The sequence below is a fragment of the Ovis aries genome, chromosome 10 (genome assembly GCF_016772045.2).
Source record: "Ovis aries strain OAR_USU_Benz2616 breed Rambouillet chromosome 10, ARS-UI_Ramb_v3.0, whole genome shotgun sequence".
Lineage (NCBI taxonomy): Eukaryota > Metazoa > Chordata > Mammalia > Artiodactyla > Bovidae > Ovis > Ovis aries.
Genome location: NC_056063.1, coordinates 11,983,308 through 12,009,602, shown reverse-complemented (window position 1 = coordinate 12,009,602; position 26,295 = coordinate 11,983,308). Strand labels below are relative to the sequence as shown.

At 49.1% G+C, this 26,295-nt stretch overlaps 1 protein-coding gene across 2 annotated transcripts; it reads right to left on the bottom strand.

The window, feature by feature from the left end:
- Positions 1-11,282: 11,282 nt before the first annotated feature.
- RGCC (regulator of cell cycle) lies at positions 11,283-26,027 on the bottom strand. Of its 2 annotated transcripts, XM_027973914.2 has the most exons (5): positions 25,793-26,027; positions 25,096-25,281; positions 16,007-16,111; positions 13,351-13,413; positions 11,283-11,657 (listed from the first exon to the last, which is right to left on the bottom strand). In XM_027973914.2, exons 1-5 carry the CDS (start codon positions 25,839-25,841, stop codon positions 11,650-11,652), a joined length of 411 nt encoding a protein of 136 aa, XP_027829715.2. In that variant the 5' UTR covers positions 25,842-26,027; the 3' UTR covers positions 11,283-11,649. The 2 variants fall into 2 exon arrangements, with proteins under 2 accessions (XP_027829715.2, XP_060250016.1); XM_060394033.1 differs by having other exon boundaries at positions 11,283-13,413.
- Positions 26,028-26,295: the final 268 nt, after the last annotated feature.

Here is a 26,295-nt window from a genome sequence, read left to right as displayed (position 1 = left end):
CGTAGCCCAGATCTCCTGGTCATAGGGACAGAGGTGCCACACTCAATTGCCAGTTAGTCTTTGGGTGAAGCAGGACAATGGAACCCCAGCCCTTTGACTGAGGGGTTGTGTTTCCCGACCCCTCCACCTCCCCTCAGACCGTCCCCAGGTTTCCTGTGTCTCAGCTCCGAACAAAGAAGCCCAGGTGCCGGTCACCTTAAGAGAGAGGAAGTAGTGACTGCCCAGCGCAGTCTTAATGACACGGGAAGTGCTCATCCAGCCTCTCAGCCGTGCTAGCGGCCCTCTGTCTCTTCCTGATAGGGGTGGAGATAGCTGTGCCTTCAAAAACGGGGCTTAACACACCTTGAAAATAATCCTGGACTTGCGGGTGTGGTGGGATTGAGAAGACAGGATTCTCATGAAGGCAAACTAACCACTGTGGCCTTTCAGATCACAGTCTTGTGCAGTCTAAAAACACCATCCAGCCGCCAGCCGAGCAGAAGCCGTTTCTTCCCCTTTCTCAAGCGAGATTGAAAATGGGAGGAATCTGCAATATGACGCAAATGAACTTTTATGAAACAGAAAGAGACTCACAGATACAGAGAACAGATGTGGTTGTCAAGGGGCGAGGGGGTGGAGGAGGGGTAAACCGGGAGTTCGGGACTAGCAGACGCAAACTATTATGTAGAGGACGGATGAACAACAGGGTCCTTCCGTAGAGCACACTGCGTGCATACTGCGTGCGCCTCCCTGGTGGCTCAGAGGCCAAGAAGCTGCTTACAAGGCCGAAGACGCAGGAGACACAGGTTTGATCCCTGGGTCAGAAAGAGCCCCTGGAGGTGGGCATGACAACCCTCTCCTGTACTCTTGCCAGGAAACTCCCACGGACAGAGGAGCCCAGTGGGCCACAGCCTATAGGGTCGCGAAGAGTCGGACATGACTGAAGTGACTAAGCACGCATGTACATGCTGTACACAAGGTCATACTATGCAGGGCCTCCCTGGCGACCTCCCTGGGAGCTCAGACAGCAAACAGTGTGCCTTGCAGGAGAGCTGGCTCCGATCCCTGGGTCGGGGAGATCCTCTGGAGAAGGGAATGGCTCCCCAATCCAGTTTTCTTGCCTGGAGAATTCCATGGACAGAGGAGCCTGGTGGGCTACAGTCCATGGAGTTACAAAGAGTTGGACAGGACTGAGCAATTAACACACACACTGTATAGCAAAGGGAACTATATTCAATATTCTGTGATAAACCATAATGGAAAAGAATATTTTTAAAGACTGTATACATGCATACATACATATATATATACACATGCATATATATATAACTGCATCACTTTGCTGTACAGCAAAAATTAACCCAGCATTGTGAATAACTATATTTCAGTTTAAAAAAAAAAAAAAACAGAAAAGGATCCAGCTGTCATTTTGCCATGTGCCCTAGGACCCAGGGGGCGGTGGCCCTACGCTGTTTCATAACCTCTCTGGGGAGCGGCTCCAAGTACAATGGGCTTCCTCAGATCAAGGTGACCTCCCTACCGAATGTTTTCCGCCGCGGCTCCCCAGCTCCCTTGCCTACTGGCCTGACGCAACTTCTCTTATCTGCGCACCAGCGATTGATAAGTGAATGTCCTTCTGGACACAGCTAATCTCTCCATCAGTCCCCAATCACTGGAGATTACAATGGTTAATTATACTTTGGGTTTGGGGAGCTCACGTTCCCCCTACCCCCATCCCAGGACATTCTTGTCTCTGATTTCACCTTCCTGAAACTTTTTATTGTCTGAGATACAACGCTTGGTCACTTAAAGCTTTGGCCCCGGGATCAGTTTTCTTGGGTCTAAAACAAGGCCGCTTGACTGAAGGCAAGTTTTGTGTTTCAACCCAAGGAGCGGGGTCAGGGTGCCAGATGCCAGCCCCTCTTCTGTTTAGGAGACTGTGCTGCCAACCCTCCTTCCAAAATGATCTGAACTCCATGTTCTTTTTCATTATTACTATTTTAATTGGAGGATGATGACTTTGCAATATTGTGATGGTTTTTGCCATACATCAACCTGAATCGGCCATAGGCTTCCGTGTGTCCTTTTAAGTTTTGTTCCCTTTGAGTCTGCTCACCTACCAGAAACCTCACTGCTTAATTTATCCTGTTTCCCAAGTTCCTCCCTGGCTACCACAGCTCACTCCAGAATATACTCCACGCTCCCCAACGCTGAAAAGAGCAGGTTCCTCACTCAAGGCCGGGTGCCTAGGGCGCTCCCTTCCCCACGCCTTGCCCCCTAGACGCCCTTGACAAGTGAGAGGTCACACTCCGGCCTGGCCCTCCCAGACCTGTTCTTGGCTGGCTGGGGCTTCCTTTGGCTTAGACTCCGAAGCCAGGCTGTGACACTTCTGGTCCCAGAACAGGCTCTGGCCCTGAGCCCAGGACAGAGGGTCACACGCCTCCTGGTAGCACATGGGAATGGGCCTTTTCCACGTGACGCATGAAAATACAATTACAAAGGTAATCTTGTTTTGAAATGTTGACAAGCAAAGACAGGCCCAGCAGAGGAAGGGCCACTCCTGCCCAGGAGACAGACCGTGCCGTTAATAACCTCAGACCCTCCGCGGGCCCTGTGTCTTCCTCCGGTCTTCCACACCGGGACTCCTATCTTTGTGCGTGCATGCTTGTGCTAAGTCACTTCAGTCGTGTCTGACTCTTTGCAAGCCCATGGACTGTAGCTCACCAGGCTCCTCTGTCTATGGAGATTTTCCAGGCAAGAACACTGGAGTGGGTTTCCAGGCCCCTCTCCAGGGGATCTTCCTGACCCAGGGATTGAACCGGCGTCCCCTGCATTGGCAGGCGGGCTCTTTACCACTAGCGTCACCTGGGAAGCCTATGTCTTTGTCTCCTTCCTTTTAATTCACACACACACACACACATGCATACACAAGCACACGTAAGCCCAAAAGCGTGTGCACACAAGCTCGCATGCACCACATACGTTCACACACACCCACGGTGTGCTGACACCACGTCCTGGCCGCAGCAGGGTTCAGAAGACTTCTCTGACTTAAGAAGCCGAGTTCTCAGTTCAGTTCAGTTCAGTTCAGTTGCTCAGTCGTGTCCGACTCTTTGCGACCCCATGAATCGCAGCACGCCAGTCCTCCCTGTCCATCACCAACTCCAATCCGAGCTCTAGGAAAAGGTAAATATTGTGTCAGGATCAGAGTCGGCCTAGCAGCAGACATCTATCTCCCTGGAGTGGCTAGGAAGTGCTCCTCTTCCCCTCACTGCCAATCACAGTGGCTGAGGTTCCCCCGTTAGAGAGTCATTCCTTCTTGCCTCAAAGTTCTCTGTCCTCAGACATCTCTTCTCCCCCGATAAACCATAAGGAGCTGGGGAAAGGATTCTAATGGGCCCCCAGCACCAGTCTTGGCCCTGGGTTAATGCTTCAGATGCTTTGGGAGGATGAGAGCGAGGCCCTAGAGAAGGGAAGGCAGAAGTGACCTGCGAGAGGACGGTGGCCCAGCGATCAAGCAGAGGGGACTAGGTGAACATGCACCCCAGACATTGTGTCACGCCCAGCCTGCCTGCCTGCCTGTGAGAGGTGAGACGTTTCACTCAGTCAGTCAACAGAAACGATCTGGGCACTCCCTGTGTGCCTGCCGCCAGGCTGTGCACTAGAGCACATGGCATGCCAAGCTAGGCATGGTCCCTGCGTTCGCGGGGCTTATGGCCTGCTTGTAAGAGAGAGGAGAGAAATTAACCGAAAAAAAGTCACCTGGGGACTTTCTTGGCAGTTCAGTGGTTAAGACTCCATGCTTCCAATGCAGGGTCATGGGTTTGATCCCTGGTCAGGGAACCCACCTGGCTGAGAGGTGTGGCCAAAAAAATGAATCTGAAGAAACCTATGAAAAATAAATCACCCAAGTGAACACGTCATTGTAAACCGAGATGAGTGCATTCGAGGAGGGCACTATGAGAAAAGCACCAAGGGCCGACCTAGACTGGGGGCCCAGAAGGCCTTCTGAGCAAGTGGTGATCGAGCTGATCCCAAAGAAGCAGAACTAACCAAAAACCAGGACAGCAGGTATTCCAGCGGAGGCAGGTGCATGTGCAAAGGCCCTGTGGCAGAAAGGAGGAGCCACCTAATCGGCCATAGTGCATAACAATCCTTACCCTTCAGTAAACTTTGAACTAGAAGGAGAATGTTCCCTTCTAAAAATGTGTTTCCCTTTCCCCTTCCACTTACCCTGCCCTTCAATCAATACTGAGCGACACAGAGAAGGTGAGCTAGACAGGAGAAAGCCTTAAAAAAACAAACGTTGCAGACAGCAGCTATGACAGCTATTTCCTGTTTGGTGTCTCTCACCACAAACCTCCTTAGCCAAATAAATTAGCACAGGAAAACATTTTGGAGAAGGGTGTGGAAGAAACACATACCGAGAAGCCAAAAATACCCCATCTGCTTTTCAGAGAAGAGCTGCGAGTCTAAGGTCGGGACCAGAGCCCACTCAACGATAGGGGCTGAAGAGCCTCACAAATGTCAGTCCCCTGCCTGGGTTTAACCTGGAGGAAGCCGGCCCCAAAGAGGGGCCAAGAGCCCGCCACCAAAAGGGATGAGGCTTAGGCCCCCTCCCAGCCCTTCGTTTGGTGCTCTCTCCTTGTCCCGCTCGCTCCCTCTGGGCTCACCAGACATGGTGTCAGTTTGTCCGACTCTTTGTGACCCCATGGACTGGGGCCCACCAGCCTCCTCAGTCCATGGAATTCTCCAGGCAAGGATACTGGAGTGGGTTGCCATCTCCTTCTCCATCTTTACCATCTGAGTCACCGTGATTCTTGATTTTGACTTGGGTACAGGAACCCAGTGTCCTTGTGTTACGAGGAGGAGGAAGAGGCTTTACATCATCTCTATTTGGTCTTCACAGTGACCCAGAAAATAAGGACTCACATCCTGATTTTATAAGTGAGGAAATAAAACATCTGTGCCGGAGATCAGCTGGATACAGGATGGCTAGGTGGGATCTTAAGATGGTCTAGTTTGAAAGCCCGTACTTTCTCCCCCTTCCTCCAGCCCATCCCAGAGGAGGTTTCTGCACATTCTATCCTCAGGGTCCCCACCCCACTGATTGTCAGCAGACCACCCATCACCACCTACTGCCCCTCAGCTCAGACGTCCTTCCTCACACTCGTGGCAGAGGTGCCGATACAGCCCGCCGGAGCCATAATTCCTCAAGGAGACGGATCTTCGGCTCCCCCGGCCCGCCCCGGAGGCTGGCTGCTGTCTGGACATGTGAGCTGGTACTGGATCCTCTCACTTTGGGCACATGTCATGTATTTTGTTTTGCTTTAGTGATCCCTCCCAGAAGTTAGGACAGAAAATCCCCAAACCCAGCAACATACTAGTCACATCCTACCAGCTCTGCATCCTCAGAATCTGGTCTTATTCTGTTCCAGAAAAGTCCCCTGGCTGACACTCTCCATGGAACAATCGAGCAGTTTGCAAGGGCCACGCTGTAGGCATGCAGGTCTTGGAGGAAGTGGAGTTCAATGGAACCCGGTGGAGTGAGAGTCCCTACAACGGCATTTCCCAAGGCTCGTTCCAAAGAACGCTCATGGATTATGGCTGCAGATTGTTGGTAGCTTTTTCACACACACAAAAAGTCTTTTGGCTGCAGGATTTCTCAAAGTCTTTGACTTTCTGTGGCAGAAATGACTAGTTATCCTCCAATACCCATTCTCTCCTTCTTTAATAACAGAACCCACAAATTTTATTTTTATGATTTTTATAAATTTTATTTTTTAGGCCATGACTTGTGGCTGGCTTGTGGGATCTTAGTTCCCCGACCAGGGATTGAACCCAGGCCCTCAGAAGTGAGAGTGTGGAGTCCTAAATGGACTGCCAGGGAACTCCAGAACCCTCAAATTTTAGTTGAACACTCATCTGCCCAGCAAGAGACTTTTTTCTCCCAGCCTCTGCTGCAGCTGGGGATGACTATCTGACTAAGATCTGGACTAGCAAGTGTGAGCAGAAGTAGTTTGTGTCCCTTCTAGTCGCGTCACTGAAAGAAATAAGCCTGTCTTGACTTGCTCTTTCTCCTTTGTGCTGGCTGGAATGAAATGTGATGTCAGGGGCAGGAGCAGCCACTTTGAACCAGAGAGCCACTCACCCAGCCTTGTACTGCTCACCTCTGGGCTGCTGGTGAAAAAGAAACTCTCATCTTGTTTAAGTCACTATATTTGGGACTTTCTGATCCACCACTTTAGACTGAACCCTGAGTAATTTATGTGCATAATAAATCTCTAAGTAAAGTACATGCAGCCCTTTTCAAGTACATGACCTTAATACCTAGTCTTCAAAACAGCTTAGGAACGTGCTCCTTGAAATGCATCTTGGGGAACACAGAAAACACTTTTTTCAACATTCCCAGAACTCCAAGCTGTGACTCAGCCCACAGCCTGTTTGTCCCCAATTACTCGCCTAACAGAGGTTATAGCACAAACAATCCTTCTTCCAACACTTTTTTTTAAAGGAATCCACTTCTTGTCTCCAAACCACTGACCTTATCCTCTCAAAAGGCCACAAAGCTGCATACCCTGCATGTCTAACTCTGGGCGCCCAGGTTCCAGGAGACCTTAAAGAAAGCCCTGCCACATGAGGTGGGGTCTCAAATCCCGAAGAGGCTAGTAATAAGAAGGTAGAGTGGCAGTGAGCCACCACTGGTGTCCCAGGGGGAGCTGGGGACGGGGGCAGAACATTTATCCAAAGCAGATACAGATTCCCAAGTATGAAACAGAAACAGTTCCATGTAATGGGAAAATTATGTTTAAAAAAAAAAAATCAAGGGCTCATTTGATGAAAAAGGAAAATATTCTCACAGCTTACATAATACTTAGTGGTGAAAGATTGATAAGTTTTCCTCTAAGATCAGAAACAAAACTAGGATGCACCCTCTCACCACTTCTTTTCAATATTGTACTGAAAGTTCTAGCCAGGGCAGTGATGCAAGAGAGAATTTATAAGGCATTCAGATTGGAAAGGAAGAAGAAAAACTATTCCCATTTGCAAATGCTATGATTTTGTATATAGAACTCTTCACACACGCGAAACCTTATTGGAACTAATAAGCATAGAAAGCAAAATCGATAGACAAAAATCAAGGGTATTTTTATACCCTAGCAAGGAACAAGCTGAAAATAAATTGAGAACAATTCTACTTAGAATAGCATCAAAAGGAATGCTTAGAAGTAAACTTGACAGGGACTCCCTGGTGGTCCAGTGGCTAAGACTCTCCACTCCCAAGTGGCCCAGGTTCTATCCATGGTCGGGGAGCTAGATCCCACATGTCACAACTGAAAAAAAGGATCTCACATGCCCCAGGGAAGATCCCACATGCTGATGTTAAGACCTGGTACAGTCAAATAAATGAGTTTTTTAAATAAAGGAGTAAATTCAATAAAAGAAGTGCAAGAGTCACACACTGAAAACCACAAAACATAGTTGAAAGAAATTAAGAGACAAATAAACTGAAGGACATTTCATGTTGGTGAATTGGAAGGAAGACTTGGTGTTGCTAAGATGGCAATACTTCCCAAATTGACACACAGATCTCGATGAAAAACTCAATTGCCTTTGTGACCGAAGTTGACAAACTCCACCTAAAATTTATCTGAAAATGCATGGAACTCAGACTAGCCGATATAATTATGCAGAGAACAAAGATGAAGGACTTAGACTTTCTGATTTAAAAACTTAGCATAAAGCTATAGTTGTCAAGACTGTGTGTGGTACCGGAAATAAAGACAGACATAGAAATCCCCGGAACAGAACTGAAGGTCCAGAAACAAACCCATACACATAGGATCAACTGATTTTTAACAAGAGTATCAACACAATTCAAGGGGAAAAACATAGTCTTTTCAATAAATAATGACATGACAACTGGATACCTACATGCGAAAGAGTGGAGCTGGATACCTCCCTCACATCACATACAAAACTAAACCAAAGCTGACCAGATGCCTAAATGTAAGATCTGTATAATCTTATGTAACTCTTAAAAGAAAATACATGAATAACTCTGTCATCTTCAGTTAGGCAATGGTTAGATATGACACCAAGAGTGGACTTTCGATAAGTGACGAAAGAAAAAACAGATAAAATGGACTTCATCAAAATTTAGTGCTTCAGGAAACTCTACCCAATGCTCTGTGCTGACCTAAATGGGAAGGAAATCCAAAAAAGAGGGGATAGATATATGTATACAAATGGCTGGTTCACTTTGCTGTACAGCAGAAACTAACATGACATTGTAAAGCAACTGTACTCCAATAAAATTAAAATAAATAAACAAAGCAGTGGAATAAAATTAGTGCTTCAAAGGACACTAATAAAAAAGTGAAAAGGCAACCTGCAAAATAGAAGTTATTTTCAAATCATATGTCTGATAAAGAACTTGTATACAGAATACATGGAAAACTCCTACAGCTCAACAATAATAAAGAATACTGTTGAGAGTCCCTTGGATTTCAAGGAGATCAAACCAGTCAATCCTAATAGAAATCAGTCCTGAATATTAATTGGAAGGACTGATGTTGAAGCTGAAGCTTTGGTCACCTGATGGGAAGAGCCCATTAGAAAAGACCCTGATGCTGGGAAAGGTTGAAGGCAGGAGGAGAAGGGGACGACAGAGGATGAGATGGTTGGATGGCATCACCGACTCAGTGGACATGAATTTGAGCAAGCTTCGGGAGGTGGTGATTGACAGGGAAGCCTGGCGTGCTGCAATCCATGAGGTCACAAAGAGTCGGACACGACTGAGTGACTGAACAACAACATTTAAAAATGGGCAAAGGCTGTAAACAGACATTCCTCCAAAGAAGATACACAAATGGCCAATAAAAACCTAAATAGATGTTCAAGATCGTTAGTCATCAGGGAAATGCAAATGAAAGCCGCAAAAAGATACCACTTTACACCCACTCGGCTGGCTACCTTCAAAGAGATGAACAACAACAAGGGTTGCCAAGGGTGCAGAGAAGCTGCAGTCCTCATACGTGGGTGGTGGGAATGCAAAACGGTGCAGCAGCTGTGCAAAGGTCGCAATGCCTCAAAAAGTTAAGCATTACGGCCGAGCAATGCTGATCCTAGTTGTATACCCAAAATAAATTAGAACATATATCCACACAAAAGTTTATACGTGAATATTCATGACAGCAATAGTCACTAGCCAAAAAGTAGAAATAACCCAAATGTCCCTCAACTAATAAATGGATAAACAAATATGTTATGTCCATACAGTGGACTATTCATCAGTCATAAAAAGGAATGAAGTACTGATTCGCATACAACATGGATGAACCTTGAAAACAGTTTGCAAAGGAAAGAATCCAGAAACGAAACACTGTATGTTGTCTGATTCCATTTGTATGAAATATCCAGAAGAGACAAATCCACAGAGACAGAGAGTTAGACAGGGATGGCTGCACAACTCTGTGAACACAGGTACTAAAAACCACTGAAGTGGGATTTCTCTGGGGTCCAGTGGTTCAGTTCAGTTCAGTTCAGTCGCTCAGTCGTGTCTGACTCTTTGTGACCCCATGAATCGCAGCACGCCAGGCCTCCCTGTCCATCACCAACTGCCAGAATTCACTCAAACTCACGTCTGTCGAGTCAGTGATGCCATCCAGCCATCTCATCCTCTGTCGTCCCCTTCTCCTCCTGCCCCCAATCCCTCCCAGCATCAGGGTATTTTCCAATGAGTCAACTCTTCCAGTGGTTAGGACTCTGCAATTTCACTTCAGAGGGTACAGGTTCAATCCTGGTCTGGAAAACTAAGATCCTTCAAGCCAGAAAGCATGGCTTAAAAATTTAAACCTACTGAATTGTACACTTAAAAAGGATGAATGTTCAGGTGTGTAAATTATATCTCAATAAAGAAATAAAGAACCTGGATGGGAGGGGAGTCTGGGGGAGAATGGATACATGGATATGTATGACTGAGTTCCTTTGCTGTCCACCTGAAACTGTCACAACACTGGTTAATCAGCTACACTCTGGTATAAAATAAAATTTTCTAAAAAATTAAAAGTTAGAAAAAGAAAAAGAATTAAAGAAAATATTTGGGTTCAACCCAAAAGGTTTCCCAGAAATTTGGGGAAAAGTTTTAAAGAAAAGGCAATTTAGTTTGCCAATGCCCTAAAAAACAGATCAAATTAGTAGTTATCTTTTGAAAGTTTCAATAAAGTCATAAGGCCTTATGGATTTCTGTAAAATTAGAAGTACTTATGTTTTGGATTTGTGTTCTATAGGAACATAAGGATTGGAGTTTTTACATAACTTGATTCTGTGTGTCAAAGCAATGCCTGGTTATTTCAGATGTTTTAAGGGTAGAAAAGCATAGACAAGAAAACTCCGGATTTGCCTGTTTTCATGGCTCACCCCATCCTCCATAAAAGGCAGGGAGGGGGCGGGAGGTGGGGCTATTGGCTTCTACAAACAAGCCTACCGCATGGGAGACCTTGCATCTGGACCCCCCAGCTCCACTGGGACCCCCTCCAGCTCCCGGCTCCTGGACATTAGCACCCAGGCCAGCACATCAAATTTGCCTCAGCACACAGGTCTTGCGAGAGCACCACCATTTATAAGTGGTGCCCCAACCTCCAGCTGCCCCAACCTGCCTTGGATTCTTAGTGCTCCTAGGAAGGAAAGCGCCCATGGTGCTTCCTTTAATTGAAGGAAAGTGCCCATGGCGACGAAACAGGTGCTAAGAAATGGGGAGAACAGAGCAGAGAAACCCAGCTTCCATCAAATCCACAGTCTCCAAAGGATGGAGGGCAGAGACAGGGAGTTTGGGCCGGACATACACGCACTGCTATATTTAAAACAGGACCACCAAGGTTCTCCTGTGTAGCGCAGGGAGCTCTGTTCAGTGTTATGTGGCGGCTTGGATGGCAGGGGAGTTTGGAGGAGAATGGATACATGTATATGCATGGCTGAGTCTCTTGGCTGCTCACCTGAAACTCTCACAACATTGTTAACTGGCTATACCCCAGTACAAAATAAAAAGCTTTAAAAAAAACCCCACAACCCTCAAATTAAAATTTCCACCAACCATATGCCAGAATTTCCCTTTAGAGTGCAGAATGAGCTTCAAAGTAACACTTTTTCTGATCATCCTACTGACTAGTGCAGCGTGGCAGCACCCAGAGTCCCCACTAGAAGTCAAGAGGTATGTTATTTCCACTTGAATACTACCTGGATGGAAACATAGCGAAAGAAACCAAGAGGGGAAAAAAAAGGAAGGCTTCCAAAAGACAGACTCCAGTTCAAACTTTATTTGCATACAAAAATATATTATAATGGGGAAAGCATATTACTGTTTCCAACTATATATAATTAATTACAAATATTTTCATAAAAGCATTTTAAATTACAGAGAAGCTATGTTTTAAGAGGAAATACAACATTAGCATGAGTCATCTGCTCTAATACGCTGCAAGCAGGTAAACAAAGTCAGTCTCTAACCTGCCCAGAGATGAGCCCAAAGTGTATTTTTAGGACGAGCCTGGTGGTGGGTGAGCAACATCTCTGCCCCCTCCAGCAGCATATTCTGTAGCTGATTTCATCTGGTCCTCTGAGCTTTCTGAAACTTCTCCCTTAGGATGGAAGGACCCAGAACTTCATGTTTCACATGCCTGTCAATAGGAGACAGAGAAGGTGATCCACTCGCGAAAGCTGACAATTCCTATGCTTAACCATGTGTTTCCCAGGTGGCATTAGTGGGAAAGAACCCGCCTGCCAGTGCAGGAGACTAAGAGATACAGGTTTGATTCCTGAGTCGGGAAGGAACCCTGGAGGAGGGTATGGCAACCCATGCCAGTATTGTTGCCTGGAGAATCCCATGGACAGAGGAGCCTGGCGGGCTATGGTCCATAAGATCAAAAAGAGTCAGACATCACTGAAGCAACTTAGCACACATGCTTAACCAGAGCACATCTCTCCGACAGGCTTCCAAGCACCAAACTTAATGGCAGGCTTCCCCCGTAACGTACGTCTGAAGAACTGGTATGACTGGGCAGCCTGCTGCAATTTTCATGACGCCAACAAGCATGTTCCATGGGTCTAACACAAATTCTGTTGCAATTACAATCATCTCTGTCAGAACAGAGCTTGGTCTTCTCTGGAGGATGGTATGGGTGATAAAGTCTTCTAGTAAACAGAAACGGCAGAAGAACTTTCCACCTAATGTTAAGTAGGTCTGTCTGAAACCTTGTTTAAGAATGGAATTCTTTTTAAGTAACCAGTTTGGGGTCTATTTTTTCAGATCCTATCCAGCTGTTTAGCATAGCATAGCATAAAATATGGAAAACTGATGCTTTCATTGTAAAATGGAAAGGGCTAGGATGAAATTCTCCAGGGCTGCTCTGTGACTGAACAAGGCCCCCCAAGGGTAAGTTGTGGAAACTGTCATCCAGGAAACTCCAGCTGACCCTTCTGGCACTTGTGATCCTGTTCTTTGGAAATAGAATGTGTGGATTGATTCTCAGGGTCCTTTCTTCCAGGCACCCCCATGGCAATTATGATCTGATACCTTCGGTTCTCAAAAATTTTGGTCACAGAGAATGGGGTGCCATCAGTGTAACTGCCAAATGGGAAACGGATTAGGTACCACATACCTAATCCAGGTCTTTCAGTAACTGGTGTGGGTCTTTGGTTATAAGGTCTCCCCAAGCCAATTCTCTCTTTGGGAACCCAACCCTCTAGAAGTCAGATAAACCCCTGGATCTAACTTGTGACGTTTTCTCTGGCCCCTGAGACTGAACCCTCTGATTTGTCAGTAGAATGCTGTTCAGTCGCTAGGCTGTGTCTGACTCTTTGCGACCCCATGGATTGTAGCCCACCAGGGTCCTTTTCCTCCACTCTCTCCCTTAGTTTGCTCAAATTAATGTCCACCGAGTCAGTAATGCTATCTAACTGCCTCACTCCCTTCTCCTTTTGCCGTCGATCTTTCCCAGCATCAGGGGCTTTTCCGATGAGTCAGCTCTACTAGTCAGTATAATACTTGGTGGTCAATAAGCTGAAAAGCCTGGGAGGCCACCATGCTGGGAAGGCTCCCATCTCACTCTAACTACTACTTTACTCTCCATTTCTCAAACAAAATGCCATTGTTTTCTGGGGGCCAAGTGCTCACTGGTTGAAAAGGCAGTCAACTGCAATGCCAGCTTATCCTCAGGATTTCTTTCTGAGCCACTAGGGTCCTGTTTCTGAACCTAAAAACATCTTATGATATAACTTCCTGCCGCAGACAAGCTGGTAAACATTACTGCACTTTATCAGAGGTGCTGGTTGGTTTTGTTTTGTTTTTTAAACTGCCAGGCATGTACTCACTTGCTAAGGTTCTGTCGAGATCAGCAATAAAGTCTTCCAGCTCTTTCGTATCTCCAAGTTTGGCTGAAAAACAAGAGTTCAGGTTCAGTTTCTATATTCAAGACAGCTGATGAATCTGACTTTTCCAGAATTATATGACCCCCATCTCTCTGTCTGCCAAGATTTTATTAAATAGTGTCCTGTACAAACCCTAAGTGGTTGCTCCAATGTTTGCTTACAGGCAACTCAGAAGCTTTTTCTGAAGATTAGCCTAAACGTTTCTTTCTGGGTTTTGTAGTTCATCATCCCCTCATGCCCCACCCATATCCCAGCAGCCTGGAAGAAGTATCTCTCTTCACTACTTTAAAAGCTGGGAGGTGGAGGCTTCCCTGCGGTCCAGTGGGTAAGAATCCGCCTCCCACTACAGGGGACGAGTGGGTCCCGGGTCCACAAAGATCTCACGTGCCGCGGAGCAATGAAGCCTGTGTGCCGCAGCCACTGAGCCTGGGCTCTGGAGCCCACGAGCCAGAACTACTGAGCCCGCGTCCCTAGAGCCCCTGCTCCACGGCAGGAGAAGCCCCTACAACGAGAAGCCCCCGCACCACCACTGGAGACTGAGCCCCTGCTCACCACACTGAGAGAAAGCCTGTGTGCAGCAGCAAAGACCCAGCACAGCTCAGAAATAAATACAACCGAGAAGCAAACAAACAAGTTGAAAGGTACAGTGAGACAGGGGCAGGGAAGGAAGATTAAGTTTTAAATCTGATTGTGTAGGATTTGAGTTAGCAGCCACAATATTCAGGAAGCAGGGCAGTGTGCGGAATGCACACCCAGAGTCCCTGATTCCTGCTCAACTTCTCTGACGCAGTCTTGTTCGCACTATCACTCCAGGGCAATACTTCAGCCCACGTGGTGCCCCCAGGATGGAATTAACTAAGCGCTACTGTTCCTTGTCAAAAGGGTATAGGGAAGGCAACAGGAGGCTCCTGGGTCTGGGCGGCCTTGCAGGTGCCAACACAGGGTAACAAGGCCCCACCGTGCATTTGTTCCATCCGCATCCTGAGATTTGTCCTTCTCTCTGCGCGTGTTGGTTTCTCCTCCAGAGCTCATCATTCACGCCTTCTCTGGATGCATGTCTTTATTAATCAGCCCCCTCAGTAGCACATGCTCGAGCTCAGTCGCCTCCAATTCTTTGCCATCCCACGGACTGAGCCCACCAGACTCCTACATCCAAAGGACTTCCCAGGGAAGAATACTGGGGTGGGTTGCCATTTCCTGACCCAGGGAATTTTCCTGACCCAGGGATCAAACCCACATCTCTTGTGTCTCCTGCCTTGGCAGGCGGATTCTTTACCACTGCACCACCTAGGAAGCTGGCTACAAATAACTCACTGTTTTTAGCTTTTAAAGTCAATTGGCCACTAGGGCTTTTTTCCCCCTCTTTAATTTCTACCTCTAGAGGATCAGGTAGCAAATATGGGCTTGTTTTAAGCCACTTTCCTAGACTGTTCTGTCTCTCTCAATTCAACAGATCCATTACAGACGGAGGGCTGGACAATGGCAGAACTCCCAGGGGCTGCTAGCGTCGCTATGTGGGGAGAACTTTAAAAGGTCTCTTTTGAAAAAGGGAGAAATTCTGCCTTCCTGCCTGAGTGAGAAAATGATGAAATCTTCATATTTCTTTTTAACTATGTTCCATTTTTATTGCATTCTGCAACTATTTTCAGTGAGTGTAACGTTTCTTAAGGGGAAAAAAAACTCTTTTTGTTTTCAAAGGGCACTTGCCCAATAGAACATTCAGCTCTCTGGCTGGAGACTATTTACTAGCTCCAAAATATAAGAAACTGCTCATGCATCTTTAAAAACTTTTTTGTCTATTAATATCACAGTAGAGGCAGGCTGAAGCTGCTATTTTGAATTATGTTAGATCATCACTTATTTCATAATGATGACCCCATTTAATTGCTAAATTGGTCATCTGAGAGCATTCTTATAAGAGTTAGTGCAATTAAAAAAAAAAAGAACCCAACTTTCTGCAAATCCTAACTGCTGAGTTTTACATTCTAGAACCAGCCAGCCTAGGAGAGCACTATCATTTAGCACCGAGTTGATAACAACACACAAGAGAAACAACGTCTACAGTCTATACGTTTTCTTCCTCCCATGGTTTCTCTACATGGTTTCCTGAAATAAAAAAGTGCAAGTGTTAGCCGCTCAGTCGTGTCCGACTCCTTGCGACCCCATGGGCTGCAGCCCGCCAGGCTCCCCCTGTCCATGGGATTCTCCAGGCAAGAATTCTGGAGTGGGGAGCCATTCCCTTCTCCAGGGGATCTTCCTGACCCGGGGACTGAAACGGGATCTTCCCGCATTTCGGGTGGATTCTGTACCATCTGAGCTACCCATCCCCTGCCACCCACCAGTTACCCAATTTCACTTTCATGCTGATCAAAATTCTGAGAAATAACAAAATCTACTCCACCCTGTACTGTACGAAGATACTGCTGCTGCTGCTAAGTCACTTCAGTCGTGTCCGACTCTGTGTGACCCCAGGTACGAAGATACTAGTCTTCTCTATTTGTTTTGCACATTGGTTAGGGGTAAGACAGAAGAGAGAAGAGGCTGAGGAGAAGAGGGAATAAGGAAGCCAAAAAACTCACATTCCAATTAGTAGACTTACCTTTCCGAGCAGGAGCAGAAGGACCGAGCAGAGCTGGAGAATCTGTTGGAGAATTCAGTTTTTCATCACTGAAGCTGAAGCTGTTCCTATAAAGCGATTCAGCACCTTTCAGGAAAGGAAACATAACTCATTAGAAATGGTTTATCAGTCTCCCAGCAGTTTATCTCTAAAGGGAGCAAAGTCATATAAAAAAAAAAACAACTTTGATTTCCAGATTTTATATTTGTTGTTGTTTAGTTGCTAAGTCATGCCCGACTCTTTGTGATCCCATGGACTGCAGCACGCCAGGCTTTCCTGTCTCCCTCACTGTCTCCTGAAGTTTGCCCAAGTTCATGCCCATTTTATACTTATGCTCCCAAATTTGAGACAGGAGAGTAGGCCTGTGTATGTGTGAGTATGTGTCTCCAATCAGGCACACCAAAGGCCTTTGCTTCCCTAAAAAAAGAAGAGTCAACAGTACCGTCATGACCAGACCAGCCTCCTCTGCAACACACAGGTGCCCACTGCCCAGGTGTCTGACAGCTGAGCCAATGCTTGGCCAATGGAGGCCAGGGGGCTGGCCTGGGATGTGAGACATAGGAACCATCTTTCCTGAAAAATGTCCCTTCCGCCCTCTGAACCCCCTAAAATACAAAGTTAAGGTTGGATCCCACTACTTAATAATCCTCCCTGACTGCTCAAGAGAGAGTCTTGGTCATGGTCTTTCCTGAGCTCCTGTATTCTGGGGATAAGCTAGAGGGTCAAAGACAAAGATTTCTTCTCCTGGAGGTTGTGGATTACAGACACGTTGGGTGACTGGGTGGCTCCATCGTCCTGCTCCTGAAAACAAGAGCGAGGCAAGGTCCCAGAAGCAAGGCTGAGCTGAGCATCTAGGAAATCATCTCAGCTACCAAGCATTTGGGAACCCTGGAACAAGACAATGTCTCTGGGCCCTTGCTTGTATGTGTGTGCTTGATCACTCAGTCGAGTCCAACTCTTTGCCACCTCGTGGGCTGTAGCCTGCCAGGCTCCTCTGTTCACGGGATTCTTGAGGCAAGAATACTGGAGTGGGTTGCCATTTCCTTTTGGCGGTGGAGGGGTGGGGTGGGGGTGGGTTTGCTTACAGAATGGACTTGAAGGATGACTCAGTCCACCTTGCCATTACACAGACGGGCCTTTGCTCACCCATCTGTAAAATGGGGAGGGGGACTGAATGATCCTTCAAGTCCCATCCAGCTCTGAATTTCTGAGATCCTATTTCTGAGTCCTGCCAAGGGAGAGGAAACCAACCCCAACCAGCCCAGTCCTTTGGTGGTGACACAGAAAGGGCGCTGCTGGCTGAGCTGTACCAACCCAAAGACTCAGAGGCAGAGCCAGCGGTAGAAGCAGGATGTGGCCTCTGAGGTCACAGAGGAACAGCCTTCCTGGTTAAAACCAAACACAAAGCCTGGCACGGGGGTAGCACAGATGCGCTCTGGGAAGGCTGCTCAGGTGCAAGAGGGCAGCTGAGCTACAATGGTTGGCCAGGCTCCCTGTCCTCCTCGGGATGCACCCGGTTTCATCCAATCGCCTCCAGCTCAGTAGGAGGCAAAACCATCTTTCTTTGCTCCTCTTAACTCAAAGGAAGAGGACTCAGTGACAAAAGAGAGAGCCAGAATAAAAGAGGGCTTTCAGAAACAGGGGGTTCTGGCCCCAAGAGAATTCCTCTTCATCCCTAAAGACCGCACCTCACAGGTCCCCCACGGCCGAGGAGGTGGTCCCAGGCCATCTTGTCTTCCTGGCCGACACACCTATCGCATTCAGTTTTCCAAACACATACAACCCTCACGGTTGATTCTTCCTTCTTAGGTCCAGTCCGGGCCACCTAAAAGGACCACAATCCTTTTTCGCGGCTTTGATGATGAACACCTACTGAGATCTGAAACTCTGAATGTTAGGCTTACCTTTCCCCAAAAATGTATTTCCCAGAATAGTGGTCCTTTGAGAAGAACTGCATGGTCCCTGGACCCTGAGACACACCGAGCCCCTTGGAGGGGCCTCTGATGAAACTCCAACGTGCCTGAAATGTCTTGTGATAAACAAGCCGGCCTAGCCCTATTTGGCGGTTTCACTTGCCCACGGGACACTGTTTTGGTGGCACCTCTGTTATTATCTCCCGGGACACTTGCACTTGGTGAACTCAAAGTGGGAAGCCCTCGTGCTGGCTTGTCAGCTGAGCCCACTCTGGAGCGATGCGGGTTTTCTCAAGGGAAGGCCTCTTTCCCCTACACAGGGGAGAGCGGTCGTGCTCCCTGTAGACCCACCACGTCATGCCACCGCCTGTCACCTCGTTAAGAGGCAGGGGAATCGCCACAAATAGAACCTGAGAGACTTGTGGGGAAAAGACGAAGCGAGCCCGAGGGGCAGGAAAACCACAGAGAGCCCATGGGAGGCAGGCCTTGAGCCCGGACCCAGGAGCCAGGAGGAAGGCACGCAGGCCTTTGCGACAGTACCTTCGGCTCCAAAGGGCCCCACGAGCATCGCCCCATTCCCGAGGCCATGGGCGGCACCCCGGCCTCCACCCACCATCACCACCCTGCCTCCCTGCCCCCTCCTGCACCCCGTCCTGCACCCGGGCCCTGGCCCTGGGCCTCACTTCTGTCCTGCCCCCGCTCCCCAGAAACTTTACGTCGACGTATACTTACCCTTGGGGGTGGGGAAACATACACACAGTTTGCTTCACACACCAAGTAGACCAAGTGCTATTGAGTTTGGGAGAAAGTAATGAACTAGACATGGAGATGGTCCCTGCAAAATGGTAGGGAACAGGAATCCGGTGAGGATTCATGACTCCTCGGGTAACTCGGTTGCTTTAGGGGACCTGCAGAGTCACACTGTACCAGGGCATCACCACGGCTCACCACTCACCCTTTAGAGCCTGGGGCTTAAATTCCTTTTTGATCTAAGTATTTTCCTCAACCTCAGGAAATATACAGACAAGCTGACTATTCCTTGACTGGCAGATTCAGCTGCAAACTACTGAGCCAACCTTTCAAATAATCAGGAGTTGCCTCTCACTGATAATGAGGTCAGGCTACTCTCACAATGAGACGGAGGGGGGAAAAGAATCCTAGTTGCTGTCCCCCTAGAGCTGTGTGGCACTGAGGCCATGTGACCCTGTACGAGTCACTTCACTTCGGAGCTTCAGTTTCTTTTCTTAAGAAAGGGAGATAAGAAACCCAGGCGCTCCATGTGCTGCCTATGGTTTTCAGGCTTTATTTTTTCAACAAACTGGAGGAAGGCATGCTCAGAAGAAAGGTCACCACAGGGAATAATAAGACTCCAGATTCTGGGGCCAAGCTTCTTCCTCTTCTTTAGAGAGTAGCAAAATTCTTAAGAAAAAAATTTATCTTCAGAGGCTCCCTAGAACAAACCTCCCAAGAACAATCCCACCAACACAGAAGTAATCCAACCTCTCTCAACCCTTTATCCAATAAAGTTTTATTCCACAGTGAATAAGATTGCACGCTAGGTGTAAATTAAAAGGGAAGCAAAGCTTGCCTTCCTGTTCTTTTCACTCCCCTAGAACTCGATTTCTGGCAAAATAACAGCCAGTTAGTCTGACAAGTGACAGCAATGTGTTGCTGGCTGATAGCATAGTAATGTATTATTGCCGCCCAGCATCAGTCGCTGCCATTAATAAGGGCTAAAGGGACATATAGCAGTGATGATCTGGGGACCCCTGGCAGGTGGCAAGACTAGATATTGCAGGGCAATATCTACCGCCATCAGCTCTGCAGTCCCATCAGAAATGTCCTTGGCAAGCCAACCTGGCACGCTGAAGCCAGGAACCTCAAATTCAGGGAGCAAGTTTGCTAAGACATCATCAAAAGAAATGTGAGCATATTAAATATTTGAACATCTTAACCATAGGCACACCCACAAAGCTTGGAAAACTTGGCTACAAAAACAAAGACTTGTTTAAAAGGTAGACTTCGTGTTTTCGTTTGGGGGTGGGGAGAAAGGTAATTTGGGGGTTGGCACCAGCGTGTGTTACTCCAGAGGGAAGGAAAACCACAGACAGTAACCGTGGCCCCAAGCTCCTGTAAATATAGAACAATCCCACATGTTTCAGGCAAGCAAACCATAGTAATTAACTGAGAAAAAGAAAGCCTTGGACCTGTTTCCCTTTCGCCACAGGGAATGGTTTGTGCGGGGTGGGGGAGGGGGTCAGCTCTCCCACTCAACATCTAAATTCCAACAGCTACACTGATAGAATAAGAAACCGTTTCTCAGTCTCACCACTATTGTTCCAGCTTTTCTTCTGGGGCCCCTCGGTCCCTCTATATGCCTCCAGGTGTCCACCAGTGACGGAGCTTCCCTGGTGGCTCAGCGGTAAAGACTGTGCCTGCAGTGCAGGAGCCACTGGAGTCCCAGGTTCAATCCCTGGGTCGGGAAGATCCCCTGGAGGAGGGCACGGCAGCTCACTCCAGTACTCTTGCCTGGAGAATCCTACAGACAGAGGAGCCTGGCGGGCCACAGTCCATAAGGTCACAAAGAGTCAGACACGACTGAAGCGACTCAGCACATACATGCACACATGTCCACCAGTGACACTTGCTCACACCAGGACACCCTGAGGGCTCCGAACCCGGCTTGAACAAGTTCAAGTTCTGGCCTCAGTGGCTCTTACGTCAGATCAGCTAGTAGGCTACCTGGCACATGCACCCCCCAGGTCCTCTCTCCCAGGGCCAAGCTGGAACAGTCGAGACAAAGAATACAGACAACCTAGGTCTTGCACAAGCTGCTGCTGCTGCTGCTAAGTCACTTCAGTCGTGTCCGACTCTGTGCGACCCCATAGACGGCAGCCCACCAGGCTCCCCTGCCCCTGGGATTCTCCAGGCAAGAACATTGGAGTGGGTTGCCATTTCCTTCTCCAATGCATGAAAGTGAAAAGTGAAAGTGAAGTCGCTCAGTCGTGTCCCACTCTTAGCGACCCCATGGACTGCAGCCTACCAGACTCCTCCGTCCATGGGATTTTCCCAGCAAGAGTACTGGAGTGGGGTGCCATTGCCTTCTCCATTGCACAAGCTAGAGAAGCCAATTTCTCATTCCCTCCAATGGCCCAACAACATCATAAAAGCCCCAGCATGCAGAGTAGACCTTGGACCTTTTCTGTTAAGAAGCAAAAAACTTCCCCCTCAAAGGAAAAAGGAACCTCCAAGCCATCAAAGATGTGAGTTCACATCACCTTTTAAAGTGCCAGTTAATATTAGAAACTTCCTGTAAAATCAATCCGTGGAATCATAAATTAACACCTTGGTTAAAATTTAGTATATGAGTTAAAGTGTTATTGAACACATTTGAGAAGTCATGATGTACACATACAGTGCCGAAAATCCGGAAAGAACCACAGGGTTTTCAAGCTAAGTTCAAACCAAAGATGTTCACCATGCCTGCAGCATGTCTGAAGATCAGGCTTGAACCTCGCCTCCCTGGCTTCTAACCGAGCTGCCTTCCACTGCTAAAGCTGAAACTGCTCTCACGAAAGTGCCTGGTGTTATCTGTTGGAACCAAAATCTAGAAGAAAAGAACACTTCTCATCAACCCCGATTTGAATCACCCCTAACGTGAAGTTGTCTTGCCACTGTTATGTTGGTCCTCTTCAAGTCTTAGGAGGATTCCCTGTAAGTAGAAACAGGAAGACATAGTTCCTTATTAAACATCCGCTCTTCTCTCCAGTGGAAGTAACTTGCTTCTCTGGGTAAAAGAAGGAATGTCTAGTTTTTCTCCTTTGGATGCTAGCAACCGATTTTTTTTTTTAATTGAAGTGTAGCTGATTTACAATATTGTATTAGTTTCAAGTGTACAGCAAAATGATTCAGATACACATATATATTCTTTTATTCTTTTCCATTATAGGTTATTACAAGATATGGAATATAGTTCCCTGCGCTACACAATAAATCCTACTGTTTCTCTGTTTCATATACGGTAGTATGTATCTGTTAATTGCATACTCCTAATTTATCCTTCTCCCTGCTTCCCCCGCCCTCAGTAACCGTAAGTTTGTTTCCCATGTCCATAAGTCTGTTTCTGTTTTGCAAATAAGTTCATTGGTACTATAGTTTTAGATCTCACATATAAGTAATATCATATAACATTTGTCTTTCCCTCTAAATTTTTTTAAGAGAAAAAGAAAGGTTCTTCAAAAAAGCGGAAGTGCAGTGGGTACGTCTTCAGAGTGATGGAGCTGTAAAACACAGAGGGAGAAACCAAAGTCCCAAAGGTTCAGAGCTTCGAGGGAGCTTCATACGTAACATGTTCATGCAAGACACTGGCCCAAATGTATCTGGCCTATGGGACACACCACGGCATGTGCATTTTAGTGTTCTCTTAAATATCAAACAGGGCAAATATTTTCTTTCTAATCCTGAGCTTATGGATGTTTCTAGTGAGTGAAAGTCGCTCAGTCATGTCGACTCTTTGCAACTCCATGGACTATACAGTCCATGGAACTCTCCAGGCCAGAATTCTGGAATGGGTAAGCCTCTCCCTTCTCCAGGGGATCTTCCCAACCCAGGGATCAAACCCAGGTCTCCCACAATGCAGGCAGATTCTTTACCAGCTGAGCCACAAGGGAAGCCCAAGAATACTGCAGCGGGCGGCTAACAGCATCATTAAACAGAATCCTTTCCATTTCACAGCTAGAGAAACTGAGGCCCACTCCTCATGCAGGGCCCCAACAGAGCTCAGCCTGGGCTCCATGGACCCGGCGAGGGGGCCACGGCCTTGAAGAGACACCTTCAAACATGACCATGATTGACAAACAGATGCATGATCCTTGTCCAAGTCTATCCAGGAGGACCTGGTTTCCACACCAGCCAACCAGCCACGGTGACAGAGCAAAACCTTAGAGACAGTCCAAGTGGTTCCACTATTTAATCAGAAAAAAAGGAGACAACAGGGTCTGCATTGTTGGACTGCAGTAGGGAACGTAGGAGATAGCACATTTAAGGCAAAGCAAAGAGCTTGCTAATGGTGGACTAATAGATAGTAACAGTAATCACAGGAAAGGCTTGGCAAGAGAGCTGTTCTTATTTTCATCGTCCTTTCTGCTGGGGAGACCCTCCATTTCAGTAGGATCCACCTCTCTCAAATACTCTTCCACAAAAAAGCACTGAACAGATAAATGAGTATAGCAAATGTCTGTGATCCACTCTTGGCGGCAATTAAGACATGTATTACACATCCTTAAGAAATGACTATTTAGATACACACCGCTTCTGCCAAGACTATTTCTAACCAGCCTCATGAGGGCCAAACTACACATTTATAGGAAAGACTAATGTCATCCAAGCCTTCTTCATACCCTCCCGTTTACTTCTCTAACCACCAAACCAAGGGTTAGTTTAACAGTTAACAATAAAGGCAAAAAACAAAGTCCACACACCCTAAGAAAAACTACAGACCATTCCAAACAATCTCCCCAGAAGCTGTTAAGAATGTGTTTCGAGTGCCTTTTCTTTGAGGCCCCCTGAAAACGGATCCCAGATCTGAAATCCTACCCAGAGGGAGTTGCAATCACCCATGAATGAGTGAGCTCAGGCCCTATTCTAGCCAAGTGCAGCTGTGGTTTAGAATGGAGCTGTTCTTTGCAAGAGAGCAGCCCTGAACACACTGTGCCAGCTTTCTTTCCCACGGGGGAGAGAATTTGTACTTGATGAATGTGCTCCAGTAGAAGGAGACACATTTAAGTTTGGCTGCGTACATTGAGACAAATTTCAAAATTTGTTCGACTTCCCTTTGAAATTGAAAATAAGCGGTCTGGTCATTAGCAACAAAGTCCAAACATACAGAATGGAAAATTAACAGCAGATGATTCCATTCCCTTTCACCTCAAAAGCTGCAATTAGATCTAACCCTTGGGCAGGGCTGCCAAGGCAAGTCAAGCTGGAACTCTTAAGTTTCTGACTCCAAGCCTCAACTGGATGGCCAGTGCTCTTTATTCCTTCTCAGGAGGACAGCTCATGTGTAAGTCCAAGACTGTATCTTTGCCCTGTAACAACGAGGAGCTTCAGGTCGCAAAAGAAGGGAATCACAAGGAAAGCTTATTGTTTTTACTTCCAGAGTCAAGGGCAGCAAAGGGAGTGACATTTAGGCAGGTAACTCATTTAGGGAATGAAGCCTCAAGAATTATCCAGAAGTGTTCAAAATTCACTCCGAAAAATAGTAAGTCATCCGGGTTGGGAAAAACGACAGTCACAGAAGATTGACAAGTCACCCAATTTGCTGTTTGACACCTGAACAAGTATCCATAATCCTTAGAGGACATTTGAGGTCCTGGAAAAAGTGGCCTCTCTTTTTAACAAGGTGATTTAGGGCAGCCAGACCCTGGGGGTGGTCTCCACCTTGAGAAAGTAAGCAGGAAGCAGCTCTGGGTCCATCTGCTCCCTACCGCCCCCGCCCCCGCCCCCGCCCCCGCCCCGGCCCTCTCCCACCCTCCCGCCCTCTTCCTCCCCACCCCCAGCCCCAGACTGGGTGGGGAGTCTGAGCCAGCAGTTCACGTCATGGACCTGCCTGAAGGATGAGGGACACTCTCTAAATACTCGGACTTAGCAGTGCTAGGATTCTTTCAAAACTGCGGACCGTGTAACAGCAAGTCCGGGGGGGTCAGGGCCAGGAGAAAGTGCAAGAAGTGTTTCAAACACCCCAAGAACGGGAGCTTAAGAAACCTTTCCTGGTTTCACCAATACATCCATCCTGCGCCCTCCCGGGGACCCTGGACCCCACGCCTGTGGCGCTGTCTCCACATCCTCTGAAGATGCCGCTGAGAGCGGCAAGGAGCGCGGAGAGGGCGCCCTGGGGAGGCCCTCCGGGTCCTGACACCTGCCGGCGGGCGGCGTGGGGCCCAGCCTGCCTTCCGGGGACCGCCCTCCGGGGTCTGGGCCCCGCCGGCCTCGCGGCCCCGGAGACTCCCGGAGCCCTGGAGACGGCGCTGGGCTTCGGGGCTCGCTCGGCGTCGGTTTTCCCGATGAGCGCGCGGAACCCCGCGCCCCGGGCGCTCCCCCGCGGGCCGGGCGCCCGCAGTGCCCGGGGCGCGGCAGCCCCCGAGGCGGCGCCACACTCACTCTCGGAGTCGCTGAGGCCGCTGCTGTCGCTGACGCTGGCGCTGCTGCGCCGCTTCATGCGCTCCAGGTGCTCCTCGTAGCGGAAGTGGCGCGCGTGGAAGGGCGACGCGAAGTCGGCCAGCACCGCATCGAACTCGCACAGCGCGGCCGTCAGGTCCCCCGCGTCCGCAGAGTCCAGGGCCGGGGCTGCGCAGGGGCGGAGGGCGCGGGTGAGGGCGGGCGCCGGGCCCCGGCCCCGGCCCGGGCCCGCCGCGCCCGCGGGGTACCCCAGGGTCGCCAGCCCACGGGGACTGCGCTCCGGCCGGGGTCGGGGGTGGCGGGCAGCCCGCGATCGCCGCCGGCCGCTGGCGGTTACCGGTCCCGACTCTCCACCGCCCCCTGAAGTGCGCGCTAGCATCGCGCCCATTTTACAGATAAAGAAACTGAGCCTCCAGCCCGGGGGAGTTGCAAGTCAAAGGTCACGCCGCCAAGCTCAAGGCCGAGCTCTTGCGGGTGGGGGACGGGTCCCCGCGCTCGCGGCCCCGGGGGCGGCGGGAGGACTGAGTCAGGGGGCGCCCGTGACGTGTCCCCCAGCCCGGCGGGGGCAGAGGGGAGGCAGGGGGAGGGACGGAGAGAGACCACGCGGGACCCTGCCTCCTTCCCCCAGCGCCCTGCAAGGCCCGGGTTCCAGGAGACCCACGCGGCCCTCGGCACTCACCTGCGGCCGCGGCGGCCGCGGGGCTGCCCTGCGCGGCGGGCGGCTTCATGGGGGGCTCCGCCGGCGCGGCGCTGGGGGGCCGCGATGCTGCGCGGTCTGGGCGCGCGGTCGCGCAGGCGGGCGTGCTGCTCGCGCCGTCCGCTCCCCGGGCGGCGTCCCGCTCAGCCCGGCGCCCCGCCCGGCAGTGCTCCAGCCGCGCCGCTGCCGGCACCGCGCGCCTGCCCTTCCCCGGGTCGCCGGCGCCCGAGCGCCCCGAGGTCTTATAGCCGCGGGCGGGGGCGGGCCGGGGCGGGGCCGCGGGAGCCGGGCCGCCGGGTGTGTCCCCGCCGCCGCGCCCCGGACGCCTCCGTCCCCACCCCGGGCCCCGGGCACCGCCCTCGCCACGCGCGCGCCGGGGCACCGCGGTGACGCCCCGTGGCCCGAGCCCGGGTTACAGCCCCAAATATTTACGCGCCGCTTCCCCCGCGCGCCCTGACGACGGGCCCCCGCGGACGTGGCTCTGG